A 23339-nucleotide genomic window follows, 5' to 3' on the forward strand; every position below is an offset into this window, starting at 1 on the left:
TATGCATCCATCACTACAAGAAACATTTCAAAATCAAAGTGTATTCTTTCCCATGGACCTGATGCCCACTTCCATGTGTGTATTGGTGCTGTAGCAGGAACACTGCGCTGATGTTTGCAGATGTCACACTGGTTCACTTCTGTTTCAATATCCAGATCTAATGAAGGCCAAAACATTAAGCTTCTAGTCAAAGACTTCATTTTAATCATGCCCTAGTGGCTGTCATGTAACTCTGAAAGTAACCTGTTTTGAAGACTTTCTGGAATGAGGACTCCGAATCCCCAAAGTAGACAATCATCTTCCACACTCACTCATCTCACTCATCTTCAACTGCTTATCCAGGATTGGGTCACGGGGGCAACAGCTCCAGCAGGGGACCCCAAACTTCCCTTTCCTGGGACACATTGACCACCTCTGACTGGGGGATCCCGAGGTATTCCCAGGCCAGTGTGGAGATATAATCTCTTCACCTAGTCCTGGGTCTTCCCCAGGGTCTCCTCCCAGAAGGATGTGCCTGGAAGGCATCCTTACCAGATGCCCAAGCCACCTCAGCTGGCTCCTTTCAGTGCAAAGGAGCAGGGGCTCTACTCCAAGCTCCTCACAGATGACTAAGCTTCTCACCATATTTCACCAGCCACCCTCATAAGGCAGTCCATTTCAGCCGCTTTTACCCACAGTCTAGTCAGTCATGACCCAACCCTCGTGACCATAGGTGAGAGTAGGAACGAAGATTGACCAGTAGATCGAGAGCTTCACCTTTTGGCTCAGCTCCCATTTCGTCACAACAGTATGGTAGAGTGACTGTAATGCCGCCCCTGCTACGCTGATTCTCCGGCCAATCTCATGCTCCATTTTCCCCTCACTCGTGAACAAGACCCCGAGATACTTGAACTCCTTCACTTGGGGCAAGATCACATTCCCTACCTGGAGTAGGCAATCCATCGGTTTCCTGCTGAGAACCATGGCCTCAGAATTAGAGCTGCTGATCCTCATCCCAGCCACTTCACACTCAGCTGTGAACTGATCCAGTGAGTGTTAGAGGTTACAGTCTGATCTTCCACAGTCAAATCAAATTTTCCTCTCGCATATGGCTGAAAAGCCTCATCTGACACATGTTTTGGCCATCCTGACAAAACATATGGTTTCACCTTTGCCAATGTGGAATTCCTGTCAGTTTCACATGCATTCTGCTTAGCGGTGATAGCCAGATTGTTGAGGTAAGAGACTCGAATCACTGGGTTTGACCGTGGAAAATCTTCATCTGCTATTAGTAGTCTGGATAATGCATCTGCATTTCCATGTTGTTCTGAAGGTTTGTACTTGATTTCATAGGAGTATGCAGCTAACATTAAGGACCATCTCTGCATCTGAGCTGCTGCTAGTGGCAGTACTCCTGTCTTTGGACCTTGTGATCAGTGATCAGAGTAAACGTACATCTAAACAAGTGCTCATTAACTTTCATCACTCCAAAAACTAAGTCTAATGCTTCTTTTTCAATTTGTGAGTAGTTCTTCTGCTGCAACCTGTTACCACACGTTGCGATTAATGGCACGTGTTGCTGGAGAATTATCAGGAACCTTTACGCACAGTCAAGAATAGTGTTCCGCGTTGTTGAGCACTATTGCGCGTAACAGCGCATCGTTAAGTTCTGTCACGTTGTGAACAAGGTGAATTGTCTCCAGACATACCCCCATATTCATCCAACCAAATTCAGATCCTCCAGTTTTTCAGAAGAACTTTGTGACTGCATGTGTAGTTGGGCTCTGTGCCATGGAGTGGTGCAGAGAGGAGGACAGAGCCAGATGTGTGGCTTCATGCGGGTCTCGTCTCGCGCATTTTCCCAAACATCAGGCACATGCAGCAGGTGGAACACCTGCAGGAGCACGCTGAAGAGTACTGAAATTAGACTTTTAGCCGACTTGGTGTCAGCAATCAAACTGAATGCGGTGCAGCAGGGTTTAATTGTGCGCACGCTTCTTCCTCCGCTGGACTGGAGGAGGTGCAGAGATGTCTGGCTGCATGTGAGTCTCGCTCCTCTGGTTCCTCTGGCTCAGACTCGTTCTCCCGCTCATCGGTTACAACAGCAGATGGAACACCTGCATGAGCATCCTGAGGAGCTTCAGCAGGAACCGTGGAACGACATTTGGAGCCGAGTTTAATTGTGCGCACGTGACAGAAAACGGATTTGTCGTGGCGCGCAGTGAAATGTGATGCTGCGTTACAAGTCGTGTCAAAACTTGACAGTTTCTGTGTCACTTCGTAATAATGCGTGACAGTTTGGGCTCCAAGAACCATCACAGGAACCACTACGAACATTGTCACGTTCTATTAAGGATCACTACTCATCAAGACGGATCAATACAATCAGTTGCGACCTCCACGACATGAGACGAAATGAGGGTGGTGTGTGACATTCGTAAAAGATTTTTTGACAGGCAAAATATCAAGAATATCACGCACCAACACGCACTATTAAGAAACCTATTCAGATGCATTAAGTCACATTAAGAATGTCAGGAATGTGTCACGAATGACAGAAAAATGACATTCGTAACGTGTCTTGGTTATGTGTAAACTCACCTTAAACCTGCTTTGCATTTTGCTTTGAAACTTTGTGTGCCCAGCCCATTTCATAAGCTTCCGCCAGCATCAAGCCCTTTGTGTGTGCGGCGTTTAACCTGCGGTCCCACACCACATTACTGTAAACAACACAAATAAAATTGTCTCTTATTGTATCATCCAAAAATACAACCCCTGGCAAAAATTATGGAATCACCGGCCTTGGAGGATGTTCAGTCAGTTGTTTAATTTTGTAGAAAAAAAGCAGATCACAGACATGACACAATACTAAAGTAATTTCAAATGGCAACTTTCTGGCTTTAAGAAACACTATAAGAAATCAAGAAAAAAAGATTGTGGCAGTCAGTAACGGTTACTTTTTTAGACCAAGCAGAGGAAAAAAAATATGGAATCACTCAATTCTGAGGAATAAATTATGGAATCACCCTGTAAATTTTCATCCCCAAAACTAACACCTGCATCATATCAGATCTGCTCGTTAGTCTGCATCTAAAAAGGAGTGATCACACCTTGGAGAGCTGTTGCACCAAGTGGACTGACATGAATCATGGCTCCAACACGAGAGATGTCAATTGAAACAAAGGAGAGGATTATCAAACTCTTAAAAGAGAGTAAATCATCAAGCGATGTTGCAAAAGATGTTGGTTGCTCACAGTCAGCTGTGTCTAAACTCTGGACCAAATACAAACAACATGGGAAGGTTGTTAAAGGCAAACATACTGGTAGACCAAGGAAGACATCAAAGCGTCAAGACAGAAAACTTAAAGCAATATGTCTCAAAAATCGAAAAATGCACAACAAAACAAATGAGGAACGAATGGGAGGAAACTGGAGTCAACGTCTGTGACTGAACTGTAAGAAACCGCCTAAAGGAAATGGGATTTACATACAGAAAAGCTAAACAAAAGCCATCATTAACACCTAAACAGAAAAAAACAAGGTTACAATGGGCTAAGGAAAAGCAATCATGGACTGTGGATGACTGGATGAAAGTCATATTCAGTGATGAATCTCGAATCTGCATTGGGCAAGGTGATGATGCTGGAACTTTTGTTTGGTGCCTTTCCAATGAGATTTATAAAGATGACTGCCTGAAGAGAACATGTAAATTTCCACAGTCATTGATGATATGGGGCTGCATGTCAGGTAAAGGCACTGGGGAGATGGCTGTCATTACATCATCAATAAATGCACAAGTTTACATTGATATTTTGGACAATTGAAAGGATGTTTGGGGATGATTAAATCATTTTTCAAGATGATAATGCATCTTGCCATAGAGCAAAAACTGCAAAAACATTCCTTGCAAAAAGACACATAGGGTCAATGTCATGGCATAGGGTCAATGTCAACAAGCAGATCTGATTTGATGCAGGTGTTAGTTTGGGGGATGAAAATTTACAGGGTGATTCCATAATTTATTCCTCAGAATTGAGTGATTCCATATTTTTTTCCTCTGCTTGGTCTAAAAAAGTAACCGTTACTGACTGTCACAATCTTTTTTTCTTGATTTCTTATAGTGTTTCTTAAAGCCAGAAAGTTGCCATTTGAAATGACTTTAGTTTTGTGTCATGTCTGTGATCTGCTTTTTTTTCTACAAAATTAAACAACTGAATGAACAGCATCCGAGGCCGGTGATTCCATAATTTTTGCCAGGGGTTGTACTTCAAATTTGCACGTTGAAGCCAGCTTTCTGAGGCTTGCTATGAACTCAGCAATACACTTGTTTTCTCTTTGTCTTTGTGTGTTAAACTTACATCTTTAAGTGATAAAGTTCATTTTTGGCTTAAAGAGACTTATTAAATCAGTCACCTTACATTCAGAAGGTTTGAGTGGTGAACATAAGCCCATTAACAGGGTGTGGTTTCGTTTTTCGACCACCATCAAAAACACTACTTTCAGCTTTTCATCACCATATTTCAGTCCATTTGCCACAAAGAATTGTTCTAGCTATTCCATATAGGCATCAAATTATTCCTCCACTTTGTCAAATCAAAGGTCTTCTCCTTGTCCATGTCCATTGTCCATGTGCGTACTTCGTCTCAAAGGAGTTCAGTCGCCGACATGAAACTCAACTTCTTCAAAGCTTAAATTCATTTTCCTCATAGCCGCTTTCTGTCGTGTACCACTCAGGGAGAAGATCATACAACTTGCGCTGCGAAACACCCTCCTCATCAGCCGCCAACCGGGGATGATTGCACAGTTTCGGTGGCTACTGGCGGTACTGCCGTCCCCGGCGCCACCAGCAGCATGAAGCCACCAGAGGGTGTTTGTAGAGTTCATCAGCTGCGAAATTGCAGGGATATGATTTTCCAGTCCAGGTGGTGGGAGTAGGGAAATTATTTGGTGACAGTTCGAGATTTAGACCATATCCAGCTTGAGGCTCGTTCAGCGGCTATCTGTAGGCGTTTAGTTGCGGCTCGCATTTTTTGGTTGACGAGGCCTAGTTGAGAAAGGAGGGACATTGTGGATCATCCTATGAAGCCGCGGCAGCCAATTTCAATTGGTAGGATGCGACATACCCAGCCTCTATCTTCACAGTCCGCCCACAGTGATTCGTAGTAGGCTTTTTTCTGTTCGTACGCATCCTCCATGTTCTCCTCCCATGGGACGGTAAATTCTACAAGGTGCACTCCGACCACATTACGAGGTCGGGTCGCTCGTTGGTGTTAGCGATGTGAATTGGAAATTTCAGTGCTACACTGAGGTCAGCAGAGACGTTCCAGTCATGTGCACCGCTGAGGAGCTTTGAGCGCATTGCTTTTTGCGATTGCTGTGACGGGCATATGCCCTCCTTGCAGAAGGCAATGTAGAGTTTAGGATCTTTGATCGGTTCCCTGTTGATGGTGTCATATTGGGTCCTGATAATATCTGCCACTTCCTCCAGAACCTGGTTGTGGCACAAGATGTACATCTCCAAAGATTGGGTGCAGGCTGACAGCACATGGCGTAGTGTACCGCGTTCCTTGCGGCAGGTAGCGCAAGTGTCAGAGTCAATGTATCCCCAAAGTTTCAGGTTTGTTGCCATTGGTAGCAGGTCATAGACTGAACAGAGCAGAAAAGAGATCACCAGGGGTTCCATTTCCATCAATGTTGATCATGTGAGCTTTCTGGGTTCTACGTTGTCCCAGGTGGTCCAGGTACATTGCTTGGCTTGGCCGATTGCAATGGCGATGCGCTTCTCCTCTTCGAAGGATCGTATCTCTTTGATTGTCATTTCGCGTTGGCCTCTAGGTCCTTGGTCGGAAAGCCATCTGTGCAATATCTTGCCCAAACCTGCCCATCCTAATTGTTTGGCTCCGATGATCTCCTTGGTGTGGAGGCTAGCTTCGGCTTCCTCAACTATGGACTTGGCAGACCATTTGGAGCCGGTCCAGACGTCTGGCTGGACTTCTCGGATCACTTGATCGGATGAGTCCCTCAGCATCATATGTAGGCGGGCTTTACCTGCTTTAAACTCTTCAATGAGAGATGAGATTGGTAGCTGGAGATTGCCGGTGGAGCTGTACAGGCCAACTGTCGAGAAGCAGGCTGGTACTCCCAACCATTTTCGTAGATGCTTGCTGATGCATTGCTGAATGGTCTCAACCCTTGACAGGGAGATCTCGTAGACCTGTAGTGGCCAGAGTAGACGTGGGAGTAGGCTATGCTCAAAGCGCCACACCTTGAGTTTTCCAGGAAGGTTGCTTCTGTCAGTTGCTCCAAGTCTCTCCTTGGCTTTTTTGTGGACTTCAATGCCTATGTGGCGGTCTGTGAGTGGGATGGCATACAGACATCCCAGGCTTTTGACTGGTTCTTCTTTGACTGTTGGGATCCTATTAGGTTCGTAAGCTTGAAGAAACGATGAAGCTGCACTGGAACTATTTGACATTTATTTACAGGACTTTCAAAAGAACAACCATCTTGTCTCTATCATTCCATTATTTTTCTGCCCTGCCTGACTTACAGTCACATATATGCCTAGTGCCTCTGCAGGAAACCTTCGTTACTGCAGTCATAGAAAGTTCCAGATACTACAATGTGTCAGAGGATTTATCTGTATTATCATGTTATCATGGCTGTTCGACCCCGTCCAGACAGCTGCAGTGTGCGTCAGTTTGACTGCGCAATGTTCACATCTAGGACACATGATGATTGTGTGTCAAAGACTTTGCACATTACAATATTTCTTTGCGCACCCCGAATAGGATGCAGGGGGAGGAGGGGTCCAGCTCATCGGGGGCACAATCAGGATGTGCCGATGCAATCAGACTGCTCTGAATGCTGGTGGGTTGCCATTTTGGATGCCACTTCATATGCCAGTTCAAATGCCATTCGAGCTAGCAGTCACACAGCAGTAAGACCGTCGTACCAATATTCCCCAGTTCGAATGCAGTATGACAGTAGTGTGCCTGTTCTCTACATTCATGCTGGCTGTGTCAATTTGGCATATTTCACTAAGTGCCATACGAATGCTGTCCGAGGAATTTGAATGCAGTTCAACTGCAGGTCGAATTGCACGAATGACTGTTGAATGTTGATTACTACAGCAGTAAGAATGTGGTACGACTGCAACTCCACCGCCTTTCAGATGCTTTCCAGCACGAGCGACACATGAATGTGCTGACTGCTGTAGGACTGCTGTACGAGGTGTTCAAGTGCAGTTTGAATGCAGCATCTATTGCACAAATGTCTTTCAAATGTCATTTTGTACAGCATTTGTGCAATTCGTGCTCTAGTGTACTGAGTGTATAAGACTGAATAACTCAGGGACTTGAGTATTTGAAAGCCTATATCATGTTTTGTTTACATGCCTGATACTTTGGAATGTGGGTCTAGTGTTGTGCTCTCTAAGCACTGTTGATGCATTTTGTCATCTCAAGTGTTGCTTTGGCAAATAATCACCTGAACTGAGTGTACTGTGGGTGTCTGTTCCACCTGTTGTCCCTTACAGGTGGAAGGAGTGGCAGCCAGGCTTTCCCATGAGTATAGATGCAACGAGACACAGAGATTTGCCACGAGACATCCAGTTTGACAGCGAGAAAGGAGTGGACTTCATTTTGAACTACAGTAAGGCGTACGTGCTCCCTCTGTCACATGACTGCAGTGTGAGTTTGTGGGAGTTTGTCTGCACTAAGCCTCCATCAGGATCAGATCCTGAGGTCTGACTTATAACCAGGATTAGCTGGAATACAAAGGCGAGTTTGTGTGTTTATCATAGTGGACATTTGCATGTGCTTGAAGCTGGCACATGCACTTTTACAGTTGCACAAATAAAATTGGTCAACCTTGATCTTTTACACATTGTCATTTTTTAATGACCTTAAATGTTAAAAAATGCAGACTTTTTAATTACTATGTTTTTATACTACCGCTGTATTATTATTATTATTATTATTATTAATAATAATAATAATAATAATATTAAAGTGGGCTAGAAAAATATATGTGCACCCTGGAGATAATACACATCTGAATGTTGGTATGACCATACTGCAGACAGTACTGTTTGTATTTTTTAATAATTGATGTAAATGAAGTGTGAGAACTATTCAGTGATTTCGAAATGTATGTAATGTATCCATCCTCTGACTTGCCTGAAGACAACTGGCTGTAAAAGTGATGATTTAGTTGTGTTACATTAAAGGGTGCCATTATTTATGCAGCAATCATTTTGACTTTGATGTTTTTATTTAAGGGCATTGTTTTATAACTTTTTCATATACAGAAAACTCTTGGATTCATGCATGTGGTCTTATTTTTGTGAGCTCATTTATAATTTACAGTGCACAGATGCATTTGCTTCTTTTAGTTTGCCTTGACCTCTGATGTAAGAATTATGATACTTGTTCTCCTTTCCAGAATTGAGAATCTGTTTGTGAACCAGTTTATGTACAAGTTCCAGTCCTCGTGGAGTGACTTCGCTGACTTTGAGAAAATCTTTGTGAGAATCAAAAACACAATCTCAGGTCAGCCTAAGCTATTATTTTCTATACAGTATATAAGCAGTATCATATTATATTATTTTTGTAACATTATGGTATATAAAATTGTTTTATCACATTTATGTTTTGAATGTGGAAGTCTTATAAGCAGCTACGTACACTTTGACCTGTTTGTGTTGTGGCAAACTAATTTGTGAAAATATGTTTTGGAGTGTGTGTGTGTGTGTGTGTGTGTGTGTGTGTGTGTGTGTGTGTGTGTGTGTGTGTGTGTGTGTGTGTGTGTGTGCCTGCACTGGCTTTTGGGAAAATTCTATTGTACCTGTAAATGGCCACCAGGTGGCGATATTGCTCCATTTCACTGATACATCACCTAGATTTACCAAATTTGATATAATTTCACTGGGTGTGCTGATGAAAATGATCATCTGCTGGCAGTCGATTCACGGTTCTGTTACTGTTAGATAGTAGAGAAGCTTGAATCTTCGACTGGACTGGGTTGCTTGATGCAAAGACGTTTCGCTTCAAATCGCAGAAGCTTCCTCAGCTAAAATTCTTGCTCTGGTAGTCTGACTTCTGTCTTGACTCTTGTAGAGAAGAATAACAGAAGGCAGCAAAAGCTGGAGTTTTAAACCTAACCAGACCCCTCCTACCGAGAGGCAGACTGCTATTGGCTAGTGACTAACAATTGCGCTAATTAGCACCTATTGTGCTCTAGTTAGCACCCTCCTAATGACAGGGCAGCTGTCCCTCCTAACGATGGGACTGACGCCTCTCCTGACGACGTGAATGACTCATTACCATGAACAAAAGACTGAGACTGCTTTGACCTGTGTACCCCATTGCAAACAGGGGACAAAGCGTGTCTCAGATCCCCTCCCCGGTTAAGGCTGGGTTTCAACTTTTTCACATTCAATGCTTCCTTCACTCCCCTCTCAAACCATTTCTTTTCTCTGGCTAAGATTTTAACTTCCTTGTCCTCAAACGTGTGGTTAGTGTCTTTAAGGTGGAGATGAACTGCAGACAAAGGTCCACCGGCACCCTCTGTGGTGCTGGTATAGCCTTTGGTCCAACGGCTGCTTAGTCTCACCTATGTAGTGTTCGTTACAGGTTTTTTGACATCTGATAGAATACACTACATTGCTCTGTTTGTAACTAGGGATCCTGTCCTTAGGGTGAACTAATTTCTGTCTCAAGGTGTTAACAGGTTTAAAGTAAACTGGGATTTTGTGCTGTCTGAAGATCCTCTGTAGTTTTTCCCCTACGCCTGCTAAATAAGGGAGAGACACTCTTCTTCTTGGCTCCATCTCCTGTCTGTCTGGTCTCTTTGTTCTTTGGGACTTCTGCACTTTATCCAGGGACCATCGTGGGTACCCAAATACTGTGAGGGCTTTCCGTACATGTTGTTGTTCTTTAGCCCTTCCCTCTGTAGTTGTGGGCACTGTAGGGCTCTGTGTTGAAGAGTCCTGATCACCCCGAGCTTATGTTCAAGGGGTGGTTTGAGCCAAAGAGCAGATATTGGTCAGTGTGAGTGGGTTTTCTGTAAACCCCTGTCTGGAGCTGCCTGTTCTCTCCAATCATAACATCACAGTCCAAGAAGGCTAAATGGTTGTTTTTGGCATCCTCATGTGTGAACTTGATATTGGAGTCCACCGAAGTTGATGTGCTCTGTAAAGGCCTCCACTTCCTGTTGCTTGATTTTAACCCATGTGTCATCGACATATCTGAACCAGTGACTGGGAGAGATGCCCGTGAACGACGCCAAGGTTCTCTTCTCCACTAGCTCCATGTACATATTGGCCACAATGGGGGATGCCGGAGACCCCATCGCACAACGATTGGATCTGCCTGTAGTAATTCCCCCTAAACAGGAAATACGTGGTGTTAAGACAGATCTCCAAGAGTTGGCAGATGAGGATTGCCTTGCATCAGTCAAAAGATGGATATCCAGTAATTTCCTGAAATGATGGTCCTTGATCCAGTAACACATCAAGATCAGTTTGACCAGCTAACGCTCTAGGTTTGTGTGTCATACATCACACTGACAACATGAGCAACCTTCGGGTGAGGACTGCTTTCTTCCACCTTTGGAAACACAGCAAAGATTCATCCCATCCTGTCTATGGCTGATGCACAGACCCTGATTCATCCATTTGTTTCTTCTACAACCCCTGCCAAAAATTATGGAATCACCGGCCTCGGAGAATGTTCATTCAGTTGTTTAATTTTGTAGAAAAAAAGCAGATCACAGACATGACACAAAACTAAAGTCATTTCAAATGGCAACTTTCTGGCTTTAAGAAACACTATAAGAAATCAAGAAAAAAAGATTGTGGCAGTCAGTAACGGTTACTTTTTTAGACCAAGCAGAGGAAAAAAATATGGAATCACTCAATTCTGAGGAAAAAATTATGGAATCACCCTGTAAATTTTCATCCCCAAAACTAACTGGTTACGCAAAACCGATTGTTTCAGCAGCTGTCGAGTGGCTGGTCTCAGACGATCTTGGAGGTGAACATGCTGGATGTGGAGGTCCTGGGCTGGTGTGGTTACACGTGGTCTGCGGTTGTGAGGCTGGTTGGATGTACTGCCAAATTCTCTGAAACGCCTTTGGAGACGGCTTATGGTAGAGAAATGAACATTCAATACACGAGCAACAGCTCTGGTTGACATTCCTGCTGTCAGCATGCCAATTGCACGCTCCCTCAAATCTTGCGACATCTGTGGCATGTGCTGTGTGATAAAACTGCACCTTTCAGAGTGGCCTTTTATTGTGGGCAGTCTAAGGCACACCTGTGCACTAATCATGGTGTCTAATCAGCATCTTGATATGGCACACCTGTGAGGTGGGATGGATTATCTCAGCAAAGGAGAAGTGCTCACTATCACATATTTAGACTGGTTTGTGAACAATATTTGAGGGAAATGGTGATATTGTGTATGTGGAAAAAGTTTTAGATCTTTGAGTTCATCTCATACAAGATGGGAGCAAAACAAAAAGTGTTGCGTTTATATTTTTGTTGAGTGTATTATGTAAAATCTAGCAAGAAATAAACACTTCTAAAACTGAAAACGCTGTGTTTGGAACATGATAACACCTCTGAAGTGATTTACAAGATACTTCACAGAATTTAGCTTGGTGACATCACAGGCTGGCCTAGCTAGCTGCAAAGTCAGTTTTGTTTGTGTGTAAATATAACCTCTTTGTCATATATTATGTAAAAGCTCACAAGAAATAAACACTTCTAAAACTGAAAACACTGTTTTTGTAAACTGATAACACCCCTGGAGTGAATTACAAGACATTTCACGGACGTTAGCATGCACGCTAACTTCTGCTAACTCAAAGCTAACATCCATTCTTGTCAAAAGCTTATATGTATGTATGTATGCGTACATGCACGCCCTCCTGCTTTAAAATGTAAATATTGTTTATGATTGATTAATTGATTGATTGATAGAGGGGCTTTATTGAACATGTACAAATTGTACATAAGACAATAGGATCTTGATAATTTATGTAAATAACAATAAATGTAGAACGCACTATTTTTGTATATATAAATACACACATAGACACACACTGGGATACCAATTAAACAACTGAAAATTATAAAGAAGACAATACTCATACAGCTGAGGGTATTTTAGTATTGCATTATTTTTTTTATTCTATTTAGAGTTTTGGAGATGTGTTGTGTTCCAGTACATTTACTCTTCTGTTAAAGAAAGAAACCACTTCACCACAGATGCAACCCCTGGCAAAAATTATGGAATCACCGGCCTCAGAGGACGTTCATTCAGTTGTTTAATTTTGTAGAAAAAAAGCAGATCACAGACATGACACAAACTAAAGTCATTTCAAATGGCAACTTTCTGGCTTTAAGAAACACTATAAGAAATCAAGAAAAAAAATTGTGGCAGTCAGTAACAGTTACTTTTTTAGACCAAGCAGAGGAAAAAAATATGGAATCACTCAATTCTGAGGAAAAAATTATGGAATCACCCTGTAAATTTTCATCCCCCAAATTAACACCTGCATCAAATCAGATCTGCTCATTGACATTGACCCTATGTGTCTTTTTGCAAGGAATGTTTTTGCAGTTTTTGCTCTATGGCAAGATGCATTATCATCTTGAAAAATGATTTCATCATCCCCAAACATCCTTTCAATTGTCCAAAATATCAACATAAACTTGTGCATTTATTGATGATGTAATGACAGCCATCTCCCCAGTGCCTTTACCTGACATGCAGCCCCATATCATCAATGACTGTGGAAATTTACATGTTCTCTTCAGGCAGTCATCTTTATAAATCTCATTGGAAAGGCACCAAACAAAAGTTCCAGCATCATCACCTTGACCAATGCAGATTCGAGATTCATCACTGAATATGACTTTCATCCAGTCATCCACAGTCCACAATTGCTTTTCCTTAGCCCATTGTAACCTTGTTTTTTTCTGTTTAGGTGTTAATGATGCCTTTCGTTTAGCTTTTCTGTATGTAAATCCCATTTCCTTTAGGCGGTTTCTTACAGTTCGGTCACAGACGTTGACTCCAGTTTCCTCCCATTCGTTCCTCATTTGTTTTGTTGTACATTTTTCGATTTTTGAGACATATTGCTTTAAGTTTTCTGTCTTGACGCTTTGATGTCTTCCTTGGTCTACCAGTATGTTAGTATGTTTGCCTTTAACAACCTTCCCATGTTGTTTGTATTTGGTCCAGAGTTTAGACACAGCTGACTGTGAACAACCAACATCTTTTGCAACATTGCGTGATGATTTACTCTCTTTTAAGAGTTTGATAATCCTCTCCTTTGTTTCAATTGACATCTCTCATGTTGGAGCCATGATTCATGTCAGTCCACTTGGTGCAACAGCTCTCCAAGGTGTGTTCACTCCTTTTTAGATGCAGACTAACGAGCAGATCTGATATGATGCAGGTGTTAATTTGGGGGATGAAAATTTACAGGGTGATTCCATAATTTTTTCCTCAGAATTGAGTGATTCCATATTTTTTTCCTCTGCTTGGTCTAAAAAAGTAACCGTTACTGACTGCCACAATCTTTTTTTCTTGATTTCTTATAGTGTTTCTTAAAGCCAGAAAGTTGCCATTTGAAATGACTAGTTTTGTGTCATGTCTGTGATCTGCTTTTTTTCTACAAAATTAAACAACTGAATGAACATCCTCTGAGGCCGGTGATTCCATAATTTTTGCCAGGGGTTGTAGACTGGACTACTGCAATGTTCTATTTTCTGGTGTAGCGGAAATATGTGTTTTAGGATACTTTGAAATTATCACTTGTGGATAATTTTACCTCGAATAATGGGGGCACCACCTATGACTGAATGATATTATAATAAGGTTATAATATCAGTGATTTTAGGGTCAGTCAATAGGAAATTTTAAATGTCTTTAATCATCCAGTCGTAAGTTCTACAGGTCGTGTCTGATTCCTCTGTAAAACCATACAAACCACAGACCACTTCATATGTTTAAAATTTATTTAACTCAGTCAGGAGTTAAATAACAGGACATATCACAGTAAGCAATTTGATGATGATGAAGTTCAATGAGCAATTATTATATGACATTTATGTCATTTGGTTCAGTTGCGGGAGTTTAAGAATGAATTCTGTCCTAATCAGCTGGGGATAAAGCCACTCTGTTTATCTCTCACACCACACCCCGGTCTTACTTGGATGGGCTGTGCAGATGGTCTCCGTGAGGTCAGATGCTGGGAGCCGTCTTGTTCCAGTCAATGAATCGTCCGTCTGCACAGCTGCTTCAGGGACCTTAGCAAAGGGACTCTGCCGGTCACCGCGCTCGGTTTCGTTGGTTACCAGGGGCGCTTCGAATTGTTGGCGCAGTCCAGCTGACCTGGATGTTTTTATCTCTGCAGCGCTTGTCGTCTGGGATCATCAGAATAAAGGTTTGAGTGTCTTTATTCTCTATTCACCAAAACAAAAATTCGTCTTTCATCATCGTCTTTGGAATCCAGGTCAAATCAACAACCCGATACAAAATAGTTGACTTTGTAAGAAAAATGTTCACGAGATGAATTTGAGTTCAAGAAGAAAAAGGTTTGAATTTGAAAAATCATCAAAGGAAGTTAACTGCGCCTGCGCATTTAACTTGACAAAAATAGAGAAAATGTTATCTGTAGAAAAAGTGAAAAATAATTTCTTGTTTTGCGCGCACAAACAAGAAATAAGTTTACGTAGCACGTGGTTGCGAGAACAAAGGGTCATAAAAAATTGGATGGCTAAGGCAGCGTCTCGAGACCCAAGAGAAAGATGCAGGAGGAAGAGTCGGTGGAGGAGAAGAGAAGAGCAGAAGAGAGGCGGAGTTCCCCGGGGCGCATGCTTTTAAAGGTTTACAAGCTCCACCCCCAAGAATTCTAGGTATATATATATATATATATATATATATATATATATATATATATATATATATATATATATATATATATATATATATATATATATATATATATATTAAACCCTACGTACCGACCCAGGCTCTGCGTTCTCAGGTTGCAGGACTACTTTGTGTCCCTAGGGTGAATAAAAACGCTGTGGGCCACAGGGCTTTCTTTTATCATGCCCCTGTTTTGTGGAATGATATCCCTGTGGAGATAGATTCTGTAGAGAGAGAGAGACATTCAAGTCCAGACTGAAGACACATCTCTTCTCCCTCTTGTATGGCTAGCATACTGGCATAGTATGGAACTATGCTTCCTCTTCCTTTAACTCATCTTATTTGCAAAGGAACAGGTCTTGGCCTCACTTCATCTATATTCTGGGTCTGTTAGTGAAGCTCAGGGCTAGCAGCCGGTGATTACCTTCATATTCTCTCTGCTTCCCTGTCGATGTACTGCTCGTGAACCCATGCCTTAGGTGCAGTTATTTCCGGCCAAATGGTTCTGCTGTTTTTCTCTCTGTCTGAGGCACTGATGACATCATGCAAGGCTGACGGCTGTGCACCACAGGGTGCTGGACTGACCACAAGATGCCCTGCCTGAAGCTGACAGAGCACACTACAGTCTGCTTTTGGAATGTACTCCTACATGATTACAGCTTGTGCTGTGGACCACTGATGATGTGATGGATGGACACTGGCCCTGCACCCCAGGATGCAGAATTCATTTCATGATGCCCTCCCTGTGGTGCCAGTGCCTGCATGCTCATCTCAATAATTCCCTTTGCTATTCTGGCTTTTCTGTTTCCTGTTTCTTCAGCTTGGTAAAAACTTTGTAAAAACCTTGTAACTGTCAGAATTGCCTAAGCAGTGGGTCACCCCTCTGAGTCTGGTCTGCTTGAGCTTTCTTCCTCAACATTATCAGAGGGTGTTTTTCTTTACCTCTGTCACCTGTGTGCTTGCTCTAGGGGTTGGTAAGGTTAGACCTTACGTGTGTGAAGCACCTTGAGGCAGCTTTGTTATGATTTGGTGCTCTACAAATAATATAAATTGAAATTCAAGAACCTTGGGATACGATGATGACCACCTTGTTGCTTATAGTAGCAGATTATGCCATGTTATTGTGACTGCAATATTTATTCATTCATATGACATGATAGCTTCTATTATCGTCTGTTCTATTCCACTGTATGCTATTATATAAGAAATCATAGTATCATATGATATATTGTAATATCATCCATCCATCCATCCATTTTCTTCCGCTTTATCCGGAGTCGGGTCGCGGGGGCAGCAGCTCAAGCAAAGCCGCCCAGACCTCCCGATCCACACACACCTCCCCCAGCTCCTCCGGGGGAACCCCAAGGCGTTCCCAAGCCAGCCGAGAGATGTAGTCCCTCCAGCGTGTCCTGGGTCTTCCCCGGGGCCTCCTCCCAGTGGGACGTGCCCGGAACACCTCTCCAGCAAGGCGTCCAGGGGGCATCCGGTAAAGATGCCAGAGCCACCTCAACTGACTCCTTTCGATGTGGAGGAGCAGCAGCTCGACTCCGAGCTCCTCCCGAGTGACCGAGCTCCTCACCCTATCTCTAAGGGAGCGCCCAGCCACCCTGCGGAGGAAACTCATCTCGGCCGCTTGTACTCATGATCTCGTTCTTTCGGTCATGAGCCAAATCTCATGACCACAGGTGAGGATTGGAACGTAGATTGATCGGTAAATCGAGAGCTTTGCCCCCCTACTCAGCTCTCTCTTCACCACGACGGTCCTATACAGCGACCGCATCACTGCAGACGCTGCACCGATCCGTCTATCGACCTCACGCTCCATCCGTCCATATACATTACATCCATTACATATATTTCTAATATATGTATATATTAGATTATTGTATGTTTGTTTTGTATATGGTAGGCTTAAAATAAGATAGACTTTGGCCTATTCCTGTTTCAGTTTGTAGAATTTTTCCTTGCATTTGCATTTATAAATGCAATCATGTGAAACTTTAAGATCAAAATATGTTATCATTTATTATATTATTCAGAGTATGTGATGCAGCATTGGAAAGAGGACTTCATGTTTGGTTATCAGTTGCTGAATGGCTGCAACCCCGTTGTCATCCAAAAGTGCCTTAGACTTCCTGACAAATTTCCTGTCACACATGAGATGGTTGCGGTCAGTCTAGAGAGAGAACTGACTCTGGATCAGGAAATCGAGGTAGACATACAACACAACACTTCTCCGACTCCTTTTTGTTGTTCTCAGATACTTTAATGTGATTAAGTAAATAAGCCTCCTCCTCAAACAAACCGCTGTCCTGTGTCCAGGCAGGTAACATCTACATCTTGGACTATGAGGTGTTAGATGGCATCACTCCTAACTGTACAGACCCGTGCACGCTGCAGTACCTGGCAGCTCCCATCTGTCTTCTCTATAAGAACATACGGAACAAAATCCTACCCGTGGCCATACAGGTAGAGTGAGGACATGCGTCACATTCTCACTGCACTTCCATGTTGATATTTTAGCTCACGTCCTCTGGCTCTTCTCATCCAGCTGGGGCAAAAACCAGGTGAGGACAATCCCATCTTCCTGCCCACTGACACAGAGCACGACTGGCTGCTGGCAAAGATCTGGGTTCGCTCGGCTGACTTTCAGTACCACCAGACCATCACACATCTGCTGAGGACACATCTGATGACTGAGGTGTTCGCCATCGCCATGTACAGGCATCTCCCAGCTGTCCACCCTTTATTTAAGGTAAAACATCTGACTGACTGATCAGTTGATTGAATCAGTGATTGATTGACTGATAAATGCCTCTTTTCACAGCTACTTATTCCACATGTTCGCTTTACCATCGCGATCAATACCAAAGCGAGAGAACAACTCATCTGTGAGTTTGGAATCTTTGACAAGGTGAGTGTGTTTGTGCAAGTGAAAAGACATTTTTTAAGAAACTGCAAATGAGGAAGAAACTTCAAATTAGTAACTCTGACTGCAATTGTTGGAAAAATTAATTTGTCAAACCTGGTATTTTGGTCAAACATCACTTTTGATGCTATATTTTGAGGCATTAGTTTCTGCATAATCCTTTTATTCCTATTCAACAAAATAAGCAAAGCTAATTGAATCTAATGTTTGCAAATAATAAACCAAACTGTGATTGAAATGAAGAAATAGGTGATCAATAAACACTGGATAGCATCCACCCAGGTAGACAGCTGGTCACACACCTCTTGCAAAGTAACTTTCTTTACTACTTTCCACAGCCAGGTGACATGTAGTCTGACAACCGTCCCGGCTATTAATTGGGCCAGATACTGACCTTCATTTTGGTGTGAGAGTTCCCACTCCTAAACAACCAATAGGAGAGCAGCACTGGAATTCCCTGTCCTAAATGACCAATAGGAGAGCAGCGTGCCACATCAACGTGAGGCTGACGCATGGGCTGACATCAGTGTCTCGGCCGCCATCCAATCACAGGCTAGGAGAGACCAGGCCAGTATCTGGCCCAATTCAGGGCCGGTTGTTGTGCTAGGTGACATGTGGGCGTGTCCTTGGCTTTTTCCATTTGGCACCTAAGGCACCTGCGTTTCACTCATTTCAGTTGTACCCAAGGATCCTCCTAAGAGACCAAGTACCAAAAACATCCACTTGTTGCCTTATGTCAGCGGTTAGCGCCAAAGTCTCACAACCGTACAGTAAGGCAGAAGTTGGACCAGAACCTGAAAGAGTTGGACCATTTGTTCTTCTGCAAAGGCATCAGCATTGGCAAACACCTCTGTCCAGTGACTTTATGATGCCATAAACTCTTCCTAGGTGTCTTTCCATTTCAAAGGCTGAGGACCCAGAGACATGAATGTCTCTGTTGAGATGAATGAATGTCTCTACAAGTTCAACACTTTCACCAAATCCAGATGTACTTCTGATTGGCCAAGTTCAGGAAGTCATCGAAAGTCTGGATCTTTGTCTTGATTTAGGACAACAGCAAAAATCAGACAGCCTGATTCCTCACTCAGCTTCTCATGTGCTGTAGTCAAGGACTCCATTGATTCTGCAAAGACCACAGGATCATCAGCAGAGTCATTGAAAGCTTCCTTGCTGACAGGCACCTAAGCTGCTGGTTTTCACAATCTTCCCCAACACCCAGTCCCCAGTGTAGGTGCCAGAACATGTCCCAAACACCAGCATTCCAGATAAAGAAGTGAAAAAAAAAAAACTCTGCCTCCGCTCTGTACAGCACTCGTAGTACCTGTGGACAGGCCAGCTAAGACAAAGATTGGTGTGGTCAGAAAATTTAGCAAAACTTTTTGCTGTGTGTGTTGTTATTTTCAAATACCCTTGCAGGATGCTGTATTTTGGCCCTCAGTGGAAATGGTTCCAGGTGTTTTCTTCTTGGTGGGTCTATTGCTTCATGGTGGCAGGATACACAGAACCTACAACAAATATGCATTTTAAAGAAATTTTAAGTGACAACTGCATGCATGTTTATTCCCATATACAGTGCACAGCAGATAGAAGTAATATGAGTGAAGCAAAGCGCACTCATAGTACACTGAGTCCCAAACAGGAAGTGCCAAATTTTGAGTCCACAGTGAAGCAGGAAATGTCACACATTGATCTCTTCCTGATTCGACACTTCCTGGATTGACAGTAGACGAGATCTCATGGGATCTCGCGGGAATTCAGTGGCAAGTTGAGACTGAAACAGGAAGTGCCAAATTTTGAGCACACAGTGAAATGGGAAATGTCAAATGTTGAACACTTCCTGGATTGACAATAGACGAGATCTCATGGGATCTCGTGAGAATTCAGTGGCAAGTTGAGACTGAAACAGGAAGTGCCAAATTTTGAGTCCACAGTGAAATGGGAAATGTCAAATGTTGAACTCTTCCTGTTTCAACACTTCCTAGATTGACAGTAGACGAGATCTCTTGGAACCTAGCAGGAATTCAGTGGCAAGTTCACACTGAAACAGGAAGTGCCAAATTTTGAGTCCACAGTGAAGTGGGAAATGTCAAATGTTGAACTCTTCCTGTTTCAACACTTCCTAGATTGACAGTAGACGAGATCTCTTGGAATCTAGCAGGAATTCAGTGGCAAGTTCACACTGAAACAGGAAGTGTCAAATTTTGAGCCCACAGTGAAACAGGAAATGTCAAATGTTGAACACTTCCTGGATTGACAATACAGGAGATCTCATGGGATCTCGTGGGAATTCAGTGGCAAGTTGAGACTGAAACAGGAAGTACCAAATTTTGAGCCCACAGTGAAATAGGAAATGTCAAATGTTGAACACATCCTGACATGGATGTAGCTGGGTTGCACTGGACTTCCCTGAAATTTGATTGGACACCCCAGGTGCCACTCAGATGACTGCCATGCCACGGCACCGCATGTCTGGTTGAAAAGAGACATTTTGAAATTGGTGACACATATTGACTGCTAGGTCCTTCCTGTACGGTGGTTGATGCTGTGTTCCACAAAAAGTTCTAATCCACCTTAGTAGAAGAAGAAAACTCTTGAGCCAGATTTGAACCTGAACACATCGGCTGAACTGTGGACTCCTAATGATACCAAAGTTACATTGGTGAGTAAACTGCCGTATTTTATGCCAGAAATGAGGCCCAGTTTGTTAAAAGTGGCATTTCTCCTTTAACCCTCTGGTTCCACTAGTTTGCATATGAATGTTTCTGGATAACTCTGTTGCTTTCACTGCGTAAAGCACTGTTTACCATATCAATGGAGCGAGGGGGAGGGCCGCTCCTCAGATTGTAAGGAGCCAAAGTGGGCCAAAGTGTGAATGAAAGCTGCTTTAGGAGCAGCACAGAACAGTCCAAAACACAGTAGAAGTAGAAGTTTGTGATGTAACCTTTGTGTAATAGCAGACAGAAATTGCTTTGAGATGAGACAAACAAAACGCATAGACCATTTTGTATATATTGTTCAAAATGTGCATTTGTGTTTATTGTTTGAACCTTTTTGTTGTACAGTCTTTCACACAATACCTCAAATTACCTTTATAAAGTGTCAAAACAGTTGTTTATTATAGTTTGCTGTGTGTTTTGAATAAGTGTGTTTGAAAAATTATTTTTCGCTTTATTTTTTCCTTTATTTCTGAGTGTAAACTTTTATTACACTTATAAAACACAACAAAACATATATATTCTGAAAGCACAGGTTGTCCTGAAAAAAGAGACATAAAACTTGATTGTGGGATGCAGGGAGAGCTGTTAACAGCAATAATAAAACATTTATCCCAGCCGAGTGAACTGTCCAAAAAATGCCCTTGGACCCCAGAGGGTTAATTTGGGTTGCCTTGTATACACATTTCTCTGGTGATTTTAGATTAATAAAACGAACAGGCAGCAGCTGAGTCATGCTGTGTTTGCTTATTTGAGATGTAAGATGCTGCCCAAGTGTTTCTCAATTGCCCTCAACAGTCTTGGAACACTTGGTATTTCACACATTTTAATTTTTTTGATGCCGTTTCCAATACCAAAAAAAAAAAAAAGGAATCTAAACTTGTCTTCCTTAAACTCAAACTGAAAGCAAATCTCTACAACTAGATAGAAATTTAATTAAAAATATAAAATACAGCTTCCTGATGGAGTGGTGTAGTTGAGGATTTTTAAAAAAAGAAGACCCTAAATTTCAGCTCATTTGGCCATATTGTGCAACCCTACTGCCAACTAGCTGGAAAGAATTTCTATCTACATTTAAAGAAATGCTTAAAGTGGTAGGGTGTTAAGAGGACTGTAGTTAGGAGAGCCTGGGGGTCAAAGCCCCTCAGAACCTGAAACCTTTTAGCCATGCTTATGCTCCCCAGAAGCATTTACTGAAAGTAAAGTGTGATGGACATAAATGAGATGGTGAGGACTTTATTCCAGACATGTAAGACGCAAATAAAGAAAATGCTTAAAATGACGGTGTGCCCCCCCCCCCCCCCACACACACACACTCCCCAAGAAGCTGAATTAATAGCTTAAAAGAAATTGTTTATAAATATAAAAATTTGTGACATGATACAAATGCAAATTTGGAAGATTTTGGAAAACATTTACAGGAAGAACAGGTAGAATATATACAGCTAACAAGAAGTGACTTTGTCATTCTGGCATCCCTAAGCAAATTTAGCTGAATTGTGTGAGTGGTGTGAAATTGACTAGATTCCAATACACTGCATAACCAGTATCTCATGGGTGCTATGGAAACTGGGGGCACTGTAGACCACACTGGTCAGAGAATGGTGAAAAGCTGAGGCTGAAAACACATAAATTTTAATGACAACTCACAATTTTCTAGGAGAGATAAGTTGGTGGTGAAGGAGGCCCCCTAAGCTTGACCCTAGAGCTGCCCTACTCTTGACTCAAAATTAATCTTTCCACTGACCAGTGTTTGTTTTGTTTGTGTAATTTTGTTTTTATAATGACAAACAAACAAAGTTAGGTCCATATATATTTGGACACCGAGTGAGTGACAATCGTCCTATGTGTTGTCTCTGCTATAGGCTAATGCTACCGGTGGCGGGGGTCATGTCGAGCTTGTTCAGAAGGCCATGAAGTCTCTGACTTTCAGATCCCTGTGTTTTCCTGATGCTGTTAAGGCCCGCGGTGTGGACAGCAAGGAGGAATTGCCCACCTACTTCTACAGAGATGACGGATATCTGGTGTGGGAGGCCACTATGAGGTTTGGATCTCAGATCAGGGAGTATTAGCGGGGTAGATATGTGAAACGATTGTGCATTTTATGGTGAAAGCAGAAATTTTGCAAAGGTACTGTGATATATATATATATATATATATATATATATATATATATATATACACACACACACACGCACACACCCACATCCACAAATATTTGTGGTTGTTTCCATTTTTAGTATGAAGTCATCATTTTCAGCAATTGATTTTGAGATAATCCAAAAATATTCAGATTATAAGTAATTTAAAGTATTCCAAATGTATTGTATTTTAAATTCAGTAACTGATTACATTTCTAAATATTCCTACCCAACTATGTTCAAAAGTGATAGCGGATGGAAGGTGGACATCAGTATTTAGATGAGGATTTTGCACATTAATGGCCATAAGAACAAACTTAAACAGCCACTTGCAGGTATGCGACTTGTGCTTCATTATGAATGAACTCTGCCACATAACTGAGCAGGTTTATGCATTGGCCTAGTTCAGACATTTAATTATTGCTTCATCCAGTCTTTAAGCAAACTTGTTATTAGTTATGCTGCGTTCTGCGCACACAGACAACTGTGTATTCCACCCTTGCTCACCGCTGTCTGTGTGTTTATTTCTGACAGTGTGGTTTTTATTCTATGTATGAGAAGGCGGTGGTCCCTCTGCCCATGGAACAGCAGTCTGTCAAGCACAAAAGTTAATGTCAAGGTATCAAACGTA

At 42.4% G+C, this 23339-nt stretch overlaps 1 protein-coding gene across 1 annotated transcript in view; it reads left to right on the plus strand.

Annotated features, from left to right (window-relative positions):
* alox5a (arachidonate 5-lipoxygenase a) overlaps positions 1 to 23339 on the plus strand; it is a 38665-nt gene that overhangs the window by 10364 nt on the left and 4962 nt on the right. Inside the window, exons 4-10 of the mRNA XM_034184674.1 lie at positions 7514 to 7636; positions 8422 to 8528; positions 16964 to 17136; positions 17247 to 17393; positions 17476 to 17679; positions 17752 to 17838; positions 22433 to 22611. Coding sequence (XP_034040565.1) covers positions 7514 to 7636; positions 8422 to 8528; positions 16964 to 17136; positions 17247 to 17393; positions 17476 to 17679; positions 17752 to 17838; positions 22433 to 22611 — 1020 coding nt within the window. The remainder of the gene's footprint in view (positions 1 to 7513; positions 7637 to 8421; positions 8529 to 16963; positions 17137 to 17246; positions 17394 to 17475; positions 17680 to 17751; positions 17839 to 22432; positions 22612 to 23339) is intronic.

This window comes from Thalassophryne amazonica, chromosome 13, assembly GCF_902500255.1.
Source record: "Thalassophryne amazonica chromosome 13, fThaAma1.1, whole genome shotgun sequence".
In the NCBI taxonomy this organism is placed as follows: domain Eukaryota; kingdom Metazoa; phylum Chordata; class Actinopteri; order Batrachoidiformes; family Batrachoididae; genus Thalassophryne; species Thalassophryne amazonica.